Genomic DNA, 11,315 nt, shown 5'->3' on the forward strand with positions numbered 1-11,315 from the left:
AAAGGTGCAATCACCAAGGCAAGTCAATAACTCATCCCCCTGTGTGTGAGCAGGGCCCTTCTCAGGGCTCACTCAATGTTTCCTTTCTGCATCAGGAGATGTGAGCAGATGACTTTTATTCCATGCACAGGAGTTATTCACTTGTGCCGCAAAGGAAATGAGAGTTCAGTTTCCAGCTGTGGCTTACATTGAGTGAGATTTGGGTCTCTGATGCTTTTAATGTTCTTCAAATGTTACAGCACAGTGAGCCTTGTTGGACCGCTGTTACTGCTGGTGGAAAAGCAGCTGGATTCAGCTGGGTTGGGCCTTTAGTAATAGCCCAGAGTCTGCATTCAAAGGGTTGTATATGGAAAACTGCATGAGCAAATCCAGAGAGCTCAGGGCTTTGGGATGCAGGGGCGGCCCAGCCGCTCAGTGCATCTTGCAGGCTCTGGACTGCTCAGTGCTGGAGTAGCCACGCTTCTGCCCATGTCCTTCGTGCCCAGAGCAGCCACATCTTGTCCTGGCTCCAGGCCCTGTAAAGTCAGTCCCAAAGTCTTTTGAAAAGGACTGGCTGGTAGATGGGGGTGTGGCGGGGCAGTAAATTAGGATGAAAGCTGTCACACTGCTTCTGTCCAAATATTAAAGATGTAAAAGCCAACAGCCGCCTTCATCTTCTGCATTCCCAAAATAGTTTAATCAAGTGCTTTTTGGCCTTTTCCTGGGTATTGCTCTGTGCTGGAGGTTGTTATGGTCCCGTAGATACTCATGGCTTTCCAATGCGAAAAAACCCCAGGCTACCTGTATGTGTAAGAAGATGATCTATTCTTCTTGATAATCAATTTGTTACCGTGGTTGTTTCAGGTTAATCACTATTAATGTCCTGAAACCTACTGAACTGCAATTTCATTACACGGAGCCCAAACTCTGTTCCCGTGCCCCTGCCCATAACACAGTCGGACAGATGACTGCAGCCTCTGCACTAGCAGCTCTGTGACACAGCAAACCAAATGGCCTTGGCCTTGTTCGGTGGCGGCCAGCTGCCGGAGAACTCATTTTGGCAACAGAATGCTTGATGCTGGGAGAAGCGTGAAGCTGATGGATGAGGTGGTGGAAAAACAGATCGATTTTATTTTTTTCTCTGCAGCTAAGAGCTATCTGGCAAATCACAATGGAAAAGAGTGGGATGGAGTAGGGCTTTGATCTGGGGAGGGAAGAGCGGTAAGAGAACAAGGGGGTAATTCAGGTAAACGGGGTAGGCTTGATTCTGCAATGTGCGGTGCCTTTGATAATTGAGTCAAAAATGGGTATACAGCATCGCCAAAGCAGACCAGAAGCCTTTGGGTCTTGTTTGGCAGAACCATCAGGACCATGGGAGGGTTGTGCTGGCTGTCAGTTTATTTCTGGCCTTTTCCCATAGCCCCCATGAGTGGATGGGGCCAGTAAGCACAGGGATATAGAGCTCAGATCTTCAAAGGCATTTAGACTAAATATAGAAATCGGTTATTAAGATTTCTTTCCATGAATGTTGTAAACAAATCCTTGCATGGAGCTGGGAGTGAGGAAAGTTCCCCTTCCTGAGGCAGTTTGGAGTATTTGGTTGAACTTCTGCAGTGAAGGGTCTGTCACCCCGCTGACTGTTTATGGAGAAAATCTGCTTCATTTAGCAGGCAGGAGTCCTGTAGCTGACTGACGTGAGCAGTCCCATGAGGAACCTGCACATCAGCGACTCTTGTTATACATCTCATCAAGCCCCAGAGGCAAGCAGGATATTTGCTAGAGCCCCAGATGCTGTCACTTGGATGCTTTCCAAGCATGAAAGCTTGGGGGAAAAAAAGCATCGCTTTTGTTTGAATGAACAAGTGTTGAGAAGGATCCCCTGGCACCCGCATCTTCTTCCCTTGTGGCCTAGAAATACACCACCTCTCCACCACCGCTTGAAGCGGGCTGGCATCACTGCTGCAGTGTTTTGTTACCGCCACATTCTTCCATTTCTCTAGAGCCTATGATAAGCATCCAAATTAAACCGAGGCCTCAAATTTCTGATACTTCCAAGCAATATTGATAATGAGTCTTATACTGTGGTGTGTCATTTATTCAAACATCTCTCAAAGCACCAAACAATCTACACATGCAGGGATTATTTCATCCATCACTGAAATTCAGCCACCTGAAAGCAGTGGCTGTACTGTGGTACACAACGACATTACTCAGTGGTTTGGGGCAGAGAAAGCTGAACTAAAAAGCCAAGAGGGACCTTTTATGGTAGGGAAAACTATATTAAACTGTATGTTTCTTCCCAGTGGAGCAGGAGTAGTGCTCTTGTTCTTGTAGAAGCTGATGAAGAACTGGTAATTGCCTTCAGCAGTCAAAGCTTTGGTGCTACCCGTTACAGGAGGAGCTACTTGTCAGTGTGTAACAGGACCCGCTTTGTTTTGCTGTCGTATCTAAAAATGCTGGTCCAGACAGCCTGTACCCTGCCCGGCTGTGGCTGAGTCCATGACAGCCAACGCAGTTGTGCTCCCTAGTGCTGGGACCCCCAGTGGATTCACAGACATTGGACACACCAGCAGCTGGTAACTTGGAGGCAACAGCCTCATGGGGAGTATTCGGTCACTCATCAAACAACGGATTAAACTTTCCAGGCACATCCCTTGCAAAGGACACTTGACCTCTGTTTAAGAATGGACACCGGTAGAGGTCAAGGAAATATGAATAGAGATTTCTTTTGGTGCATGGGAATTAATAAATTTCATCACAACAGAAGAATACATAAGTGGAGTTGCCGGCTTCCCTGGCTCTTATGAAAAGATCCTGATTTATATGAAACTGAAACCTCGGTTTGTTGCTATAGGTGGTGAGGCGAGGGTGGGTTTGTGACAGGTACCAGCGACGGGGCCCTACAGGAGAAGGCGCCTTGCAGCGGGGCTGTGCTACGGCCCGCTGGCACCACTGCGACCTGGTCCTTGGTACCGTGCTCCAGATGCAGCTGGTTAGTGCTGGGGGAACACCTTCATCAGCTGGGTTGGTACAGGGGAGCCCCGCGGAAGGGGCTGCGGCACAGTGTGGTGCAAAGAAGACGTGACTGTGGGAGAGAGTAACCCGGGGAGCGCCCTGCTCAGCGGGTGAAGCTTGGGGAGCCCCCAGGCTGCCTGGCAAACCATTGAAACGAGCCTAGCAGCACCCCAAAGCAGCACGCGTTTCCCAAAGGAAGATGATAAGAGCTAGCACCAGAAGTATGGCTTCTTGAACTGCTTGTAAAAAGATAGGTCCTTACAATATAAACGTAAGTCCATTCTTCTGCTGTAATTCCATCACTGCAATCAGGTTACTCCAGGCTTTAAATTGTCCTTGAGCACAAAGAAACTTCAAATGAAAAATTCTTTCTTATTTTGGGATATTTGGGCCAAATTCTTGGTGTAGGTCAGGTACAGTCAAGCGGTACTGACTTGTGCACTTGAAGGTTTGGTTGATTTTTCTATGTAAATTTTACTGCTGTGTTATGCTTAGATTTCTAACACTCAGTTTATCAATTTAAAATATCCCTCCAAACTATGAATTCTAATTAATAATTATTCATTGGTACTTTTTTAACGATCAACCAATGATCGTTTATCATCAACCAACAGCTGCATCATCTCAAGGCCTCGAAGTGATTTGTGTTAATGAATTAAACCTCAGAGGAGAGAAACTAGTTTGGTTGCTAGGTGTTCAACACAAAACCTTTTTAAAAGAGTAGACAATCCCACAGCGTAACACTTTAAGTTGGGGAATGGAGAATAATAATGTATCCAATTGAAAGTGCAGGGGAATTCAGAGAGGAAAAACGTGATTACCTGATCTGGAAAGAAGCCAGACACAATGTTTAAAATCTTATTCTTGGGAAATGTGTCTTGGAATCCTTAATGACTGCAGGATCATAAGACATGGCGCATGTTTTCTGTGCTTAGAAACTAAAAGAAAAAGAAAGGGGAAATCTGTATTTTTTTTTTCCTTCCTGATTCTAGAAATATCTGATATTTCAGAAACCAGCATAACACATGCATGGAGTTATGACCCAGTGTAGAGTAAAAGCAGGAAGATGAAAGACCACTCCAAAATGAAAATCAGTCTTCAATGCTCACAAGGGGAAAAAAGGAAAATTAAATAAGAAATTCACTTTCATTAATGCGATCTGCAGAAACAGCCGAAGAAAAATAAAATGCCTTTGTTTCCTTCAAGCTCTGAAGGACGGGCCTCCCCTCCTGGCACGAGCCGGCACGTGAGCCCTGGGTCACCCCTCTGGCCCCAGCGCTCCTCCTTTCCCCTCGGGGCATCAGGACGTTCCAGATCCCAACAGACTCCAGACACAGAGATGATATTTCTAACATGCTAAACTTTCCATGTTGCTTAAATATCTTTATGTATAGCCAGAGAGACTGGAGTCCCGGCAGGGCAAGCGGGGAGGGGGAAGGCGGAGAGCGGGCAGGATTCATGTGCTTTGGGTTATCCGCCCAGCCCAGGCACAAGGGGAAGTAGTTCTGTGCCGGAAAGATTTTAGCAATTTACTCTCCCATGGTAGAGAGCAGGACTAGCCTTAGTCTTCTAAAGATGTTCTTTCTCTAGTCTGCATTGAATGTGAGGTACGTGAAATTTAGGGTCGGTCAAGTTTATGGCATTAAGAAGTCGGCGCTGGACACGTGGCGGGATGCTAGTATCAGTTTCAGTAGTAGCTGCTTTCTCCGTAATAGTGAGCGACGAGCTCGTGTACAATGAGTCTGGGGGGAAACAAAAACCGAGTTCAGAAGTACTTGTGATGCTAATTAATTATAAATCCATTGCCGATAGAATTAAAGCTGTACAAGCAGCTCTCTTACTCATGCAAATGCAGGTTTGAGAATTGGAAAACCATTTTTTTTGCAACAAGTGAGAAGCAGTTTTTCAAAATTTTAAGTGACTTGAAAAGTTGATCCAACAGCTTTTAGATTCACGTGTTTCATGTGACGCACACCATGAGGTTTCAATTAGCTTTTGAGCAATCTTAAACTGAAAAGCAATGCAACCAAACAAAAGGTTGTTTTAAATAGAAACTATTATTGCCTCATTTGTTAACCATCAAAATGAAATCGCCGAAAACTCATCAAATATGTTTGGTCAACCCAAAGCTGTACTTTGGGAGGGGCTTTTGTCTGAAGGCTTAGTGCGATCACAGCCAGAATATTTCTGGGGGCAGAAAAAGGCACCGTTATCATTGTTACCTTACAGACAGAAGCAGCGAGTCTGAAAATCGCAGTCACCCCGGAGGAAGATAACACCCTGGTGCCCGCTGTGACTCCAGGGGAGAGCTGAGCCCGTTCCAGCCGCTTTGCTGCAAACCCTGCTCCATGCGTTACGTCGCCTTCAGAGCGTCCTGCTGGGGGGGTAATTTGTGGGTTCAGCTCAAGTGCTTTAATTAGCAGCAGATGAACATCCCTGAAAAAATGGCAGCAGCTAATGAGGATGGTGAGTTTCTAGATGGGAAGGGGATGGAGGTATCATCCGAGGGCCCCAGGAGTCAGTGGGAGAGTTTATTTAATTTGATGGCTTTTGCAGAGGTCTGAGGTGAGAGGGGGGCAGGGGGCTCCTCAGATTTGGAGCTGGATGAGACGACTTCCATTTTTGGGCCATTTTCTCTTGTAAAAACAGCTTGGATCTGGCCCAGCTGACCCCCACCACCTCTCAAAAGGTGCTGCGGCATGTTTTGAATCGGACCCGCATTTTCTGTCCTTTCCTTTCTGTGCTCACCGGTAACCAGCGCAGCACCCGAGCCGCATCCCCTCGGCCGAACCTGCCCTGTTTGTGACAGATGACTTAGGACCAGATTTGCTGGGTTTCCCTTCTTCCAGCACAGTCCCCCGTGCCCGACGGGAGCAGCCGGTGCCGCGGCGGATGCCTGCTCGCCCCTTTGCACCCAGCGGCGGTTCCTGCTCCCTGTGCACAAACCACCAGTTCCCAGGCTTGCTGCAAAACCCAGATTTACTATCACAGCTTTTCTCCCCATCTTTCCTTTTATCTTTCTTTTACTGAATCGAGTATAACGCTCGACGGGCAGGCCCGCTAAGCCCATTTAGTTAATCGCTACGCCCAGATGAAGGTCACCCTGCTGAACACTCATAATTCCTTTTCGCACTATAAATACGCGTTTGATTCATTGTCTCCTGTCCTTTCCATCACCGGGGATGGAAGAGGCATATCAGCAGCCCCCCATTCCTCCCTGCAAGGGTGTGAGTCACTGTCACGGCTCCGACGCTTTGTCCGTGGCGATAATTGTAATTTATGCTCTGAAAGTGTCGGGGAGCCGCGTTCGGGGTTTTAAATCATCCCTGGGATGTGATGGCCGAGGGTTGGGCTGGAGTGGGGTTGGGGTGAAGTAGGTGTGTGTGTTTGGAGTAGAGGGGCCTGGCTCCCCTGGGAGCCCCTGGAGAAGATGATCCCGGATGATTATGGACTCCCCTGTGCATCGGTGGCTCCGTGCTGGGGGGCAAGATCCCGCATCCCGTGCGGCCGGGAGGAGATGCTGCTGCCTGGGGGGGGACCAGAGCTTCCCAGGCGGGGGTCTGGTGCTAATGGCGATGCGCGTTCTGGGTTGCCGCAAGGCCAACGATTAAAAACCGTGAAATTAATAGTAATAAATTCCGCCCGTTGCCTTCCTGAAGGGTTTTCGGGGGGCTCCCTCCAGGTTTTCAACCTCTTTTCTGGCCGGGGGCAAAGGCGGCGCTCGGAAACCTCCGCCAGGGAAGGCGGGCGGCGACCCCGGGCTCCGCCGCCTGCCGGGACGGGCCCGTGCGGGGCGGGCGCCGACGGACACCCCCCCCCCCCCCCCCTCCCCGGGACCGGCGGGGGGCGGGGCCCGCCTGTTGGAGGCGGGGCCGGGGCGGGGCCCGGCCTGACGCAGTGACGTTGGCGGCGGCGGCGGCAAGGGGAAGGGCGGGCGCCGCCATGGCGAGCCAGTCGCAGGGCATCCAGCAGCTGCTGCAGGCCGAGAAGCGCGCCGCCGAGAAGGTGGCCGAGGCCCGCAAGCGTGAGTACGGCCCGGTCCGGCCTCGCCTCGCCTCGCTGCGGGGGCCTGAGGTGGCGGGGCTGCCCGGCCCGGCCCGGCCTAGCCCTGCCGCGGGGGCCTGAGGTGGCGGGGCTGCCCGGCCCGGCCTCGCCCCGCCGCGGGGGCCTGAGGTGGCGGGGCTGCCCGGCCCGGCCTAGCCCCGCCGTGGGGGCCTGAGGTGGCGGGGCTGCCCGGCCCGGCCCGGCCTAGCCCCGCCGTGGGGGCCTGAGGTGGCGGGGCTGCCCGGCCCGGCCTAGCCCCGCCGCGGGGGCCTGAGGTGGAGGGGCTGCCTGGCCCGGCCGCCTCGGGGGAGCCGCAGGAGCCGGGGCGCTGGAGCCCAGCTGGCAGCGCGGGGGGCGGCGGAGGAGCGGTGTCTGCGGGCCGCTGTGCTGGCGGGGGTCCCCCCCGTGCCCCTGGGCGGGGGACGCAGGGCCCGCCTTGCGCGGGGACCGTGAGCGGCGCCGGCAGCGCCGCGGGCCTGGCCGCTGAGAGCGAGGCCGAAGGGCCGCCCGGGGCGGTGGCGGGCGCGGCGGGGCTCCTCGGGAGCTCCTCCGGAAACCTGCCTCCCGTGTGAAGGTGTCGAAACCGAAGCCGGATGGGCCCTGGCGGCAGCGGGGAACCTTCGTTCCGGTAGCTGGAGGGGCCGCGCTGGTGGCAGCGGAGCTCGGTGACTCCTGGCCCGGTGGGACTGCTCCCTAGGAGGAGACCGCCATCGCAGCCCTGACCTTCGTGGCAGCAGGGTCTTCAGTCCAGCCATCACGGGGGGATGCTCGTGCTCATCTGCATCTTTCCTACTCTTAATTTCTCTTCCTTCTTGATCAAAACAGCGTATTCCCACGTTGGCGATTAGACACTTTGTAGAGCTGAGGGAGCGGCTCCTTGGGGAGCCAGGTTAGCTTTTCCTGTTAAGCGAGAGAAATTCAGGTTACAGAGATGCCCACCTTTACAAATTTTTCCTGCCTCAAGCATTTCATTCTTTTATTTTTAAACGAAGCCGCACTGTGTTGCGGTTCTACCCCCTGACAGTTTTATGAGAAGTAGGTGGTTGTAGCTTGCTCCAGTGATGATGGCCTTGGAGGGGAGGGTGTGATGGAACGTCCAAGAGGGGAAGTTGATGCAGTAGTCAGTCTTTCCATCGGTTGCACAATTGGCCTGAGGCAAAACTAAGACTTAATATTCTCTCTGCTGTGCTCTTTGGGATGGCTCAGGGATGTTGTGCGCTCACGTGAGCAAGGCCAGACCTGCAGGTTGTCTAACGCGTCCGCTGGCTCAGAGAACCTCTCCAGTTCTTGCTGGTGGAAGCTCACCGCGTGGTGAGCTTGGCGATGGTTCAGTGGCACGCAGGGCGACCTCGTGCTCCTGAGGTCGGCTAACACTGCAGAGCTGGAGGGGCTGCGAGGCTGTGCGGCACCCTGCTGATGCCTCCTACAGAAGGAGCTGCTGCAATAGCAAATGCTACAGTGATTGTTGTGCATCGGGTAGCTGGAGAGGTGTGGGGAAATACGCTCTCGATACTTTCTTTTCTTTACTTCATTTGGTATGTTCTTTGGAAACAGGAAAGAATCGGAGGCTGAAGCAGGCAAAAGAAGAAGCCCAGGCAGAGATTGAGCAGTACCGCCTGCAGAGGGAGAAGGAGTTCAAAGCCAAGGAAGCAGCGGTTTGTTTTCTAGATCATTCACTGTTGCCTAGCCAGCCCCTTCGCCTTGCGTTTGGGGTTACTTGCCCTGAGAGTAGCCCTCGGGATGGAATATGTTGCTGGAGGAGTACTTCCCTAACTGCCTTCCTCTGATGCACAGCCACGTGTCACGGAAAAACCGGTGGAAGTGAATCAGAACATGGTGCATTGCGTCTCAACAGGCAGAACTATTGACTGGCAGTGAATTGGCTTAATGAGCTCATGTGCTGGCTGGGGCCCTGGTGGGTGGCAGCCTCCCAAAACCTGCTGTATGTAGCAGCGTCAAAAAAAGACCAAGCTCATTCCTCCCGTGACAAGCCGGTTTCTACGATGCTACGTGGTAGAAGCCGCTTGCCTCGTAGATGCTGCTGTCGTGCTGAAGCAGTTGTGTCCAAAGGGGTGTGTTTCCTTTCCTTCTGAGCAAGAGGAGGTATTCCCAAAAGGCGCGGAACTGGGGCGAATGAGGGCTGTCACGCAGTCAGGATGTTTCCACTGCCTGTATGCCCACGTCAGTTCTGAAAACTTCAGAAAATGAGCCGGCAACCCTCTCCTCTGTTCATCTGGTTAGCACACCACCACCTCCTCTGTTCTCCTGCATAATAGCCTTCATGTTAGCAGGTCAAGATTAATTTTTTACAATCAGTTGCTAGCTTGGTTCACTAGGCGTATGGTACCAGGCAATTCCAGGCTAATAAAGTGGACTTCACTGCCTGTCAGCTGGTTCTGTTTTATTTATCCCTCTCCAGAGAGAGAAGCTCTTTGAATTTGAGTCCCAGGGTGTTAGTCTCTTTCAGCATATTTTTCTGTGCCTCCCCCCCCCCCCGCTTATAATGGGAATTTGCACTCTCTGCCCTTGCTTATGGGGCAAGACGGGCATCGTAAGCTGTGCGAGACTCCTTGCTGTGTGTATCGCGTGGCCCACAGTCCTGTTAGGAAGGCAGAGATTTTTATAAAGATTCTTCAAGGGTAGAAGCAATGGGATGATGTGAAGACTGTGCTTAAACTAGATCACGGGTGTTGCTTTTCTTACACTATCTAGTACGGTAGTGCCCAGGGGTTCCCAGTTCCAGTCGCCAGTAGAGCAGAACCTTTATTTCAGGCACTTTTTAGAAGCCCATGCTCTAAACTGGTGGATAATGAATAAGAGAGGATAAAAGGCGTGGGCTGTGGATGAAATACAAACTTGGGCAAGTTTAGCAGGAAATCCGAGTAGAGAATCCAATGGTACTTTTTTTTTTTTTAGTGCAGTTCTTCCCTCAGCAAAGATTAATGGTTGAGATGCAGTGAGGCAGTCCAGAATAACAAAATCCAGAGCTAGGCATAGCGTTTTCTTTGTCAAACTACTTTCATGTGAGCTTTCTCTTTCCTTTGCTACTTGTAGGCACTTGGATCTCATGGCAGCTGCACCACTGAAGTTGAGAAAGAGACCCAGGAAAAGATGAGTGTGATCCAGCAGAACTTCCAGAAGAACCGCGAGGTGGTCCTCTCCCAGCTGTTGTTGCTAGTCTGTGACATCAAACCTGAAATCCATGTGAATTACCGCATCAATGGGTAGTAGTGGAAGAAGGAGCGAGCATACTGGAGATGCTGGTAGTAATGTCTGAGCTTCAAGTGGAATGTACAGCTCTTAGCCATACCTTAACTGTTCTTCTTGTAAATGTGTTAAATTATTTCAGTGAGTTGTAGGTCATCAATATCTTGTTGGAGTTCTGTTAGTTCCTCTCTTGACACGGATTCAGAGCTTATTCGAACATTAAATGTCCATGTCTCAAATCTGCGCTAAGTTGTTAAATATGTATTCAAGTTGGCGCATTAATGCTCCCTTTTTATCTGGATAGTATTCAGCGAGAGGCTTTCCTCTCAGAAGTAGAAAGGGGAGAGAGGTATCGGCCAGGTGTAAATGGAGAGCCCGTGTCACTAATTGTTAGACCTGTGTAACTATTCTTGATGACCAAAATGCATTTTTTGGTGTGTTGTTAACCTTTGTACAGGGGTTAAACCTTGTAAGAAGAATTCTCTGGCTGTACAGTGCTGGCTGATAATTTTCAGGTGCTTGAGTTCCTCTGTATTGAATATCCTCTGTATATTCTGCTGTTAGCTTGAGTTACGAGTCTGGCACTATGACACTTGAAAGTAAAAACACTTACTTAACTCCAAAGTCTCTAGTCAGTCTTGTTGTCCCTGCTCACTTGTTCTGAGAGTACTGACAGGTCTCACTGTGTTGCATGGGAGTCTGGGCTCCGAAAAATGAGTATCAAGTATTGATAAAACAAAGAGTAAGAGGTACAGCAAATGTCTGAAGGTCGCAGCAGGTAAGGTAAAAACCCATTACAGAGCTCTTCCTCTTGGCTCCAGTCTGATGCTTTACCTGCCAGATCATTCTGAAAACCTTCAGGAACAAATGTTCTTGTGACCATTAGGGGGAATAAAATGTTGCCAGTTCACTAGAATAGGTTGATAGCCAGGCGCTGTGCAGTAATTATCCCTCCTTTAGTCAAGTGCTGGTCACTGCTTGTTTATACCAAGGTCATACTGTATCCTGCAGCATCCTGCTCTGCCTGGGAACAGTGTGAAATAAGTGTGTTGGGATTGTCCGTGCGTTGC

General features: G+C 50.8%; 1 protein-coding gene across 1 annotated transcript; it reads left to right on the forward strand.

The window, feature by feature from the left end:
- The first annotated feature begins 6,912 nt into the window (after nucleotides 1–6,912).
- Nucleotides 6,913–10,869, forward strand: ATP6V1G1 (ATPase H+ transporting V1 subunit G1). Its single transcript, XM_076355411.1, has 3 exons — nucleotides 6,913–7,018; nucleotides 8,593–8,693; nucleotides 10,093–10,869. Exons 1-3 carry the CDS (start codon nucleotides 6,937–6,939, stop codon nucleotides 10,264–10,266), a joined length of 357 nt encoding a protein of 118 aa, XP_076211526.1. The 5' UTR covers nucleotides 6,913–6,936; the 3' UTR covers nucleotides 10,267–10,869.
- The last annotated feature ends 446 nt before the right edge of the window (nucleotides 10,870–11,315 follow it).

This window comes from Aptenodytes patagonicus, chromosome 18, assembly GCF_965638725.1.
Source record: "Aptenodytes patagonicus chromosome 18, bAptPat1.pri.cur, whole genome shotgun sequence".
Lineage (NCBI taxonomy): Eukaryota > Metazoa > Chordata > Aves > Sphenisciformes > Spheniscidae > Aptenodytes > Aptenodytes patagonicus.

Excerpts from the sequence above, each read along its gene's own strand:
- ATP6V1G1 (XM_076355411.1), top strand. The coding sequence starts at position 6,937 with ATGGCGAGCCAGTCGCAGGGCATCCAGCAGCTGCTGCAGGCCGAGAAG. Across the intron at positions 7,019-8,592 it reads GGTGGCCGAGGCCCGCAAGC|GAAAGAATCGGAGGCTGAAG; the intron begins GTGAGTACGGCC and ends CTTTGGAAACAG. Across the intron at positions 8,694-10,092 it reads TCAAAGCCAAGGAAGCAGCG|GCACTTGGATCTCATGGCAG; the intron begins GTTTGTTTTCTA and ends TGCTACTTGTAG.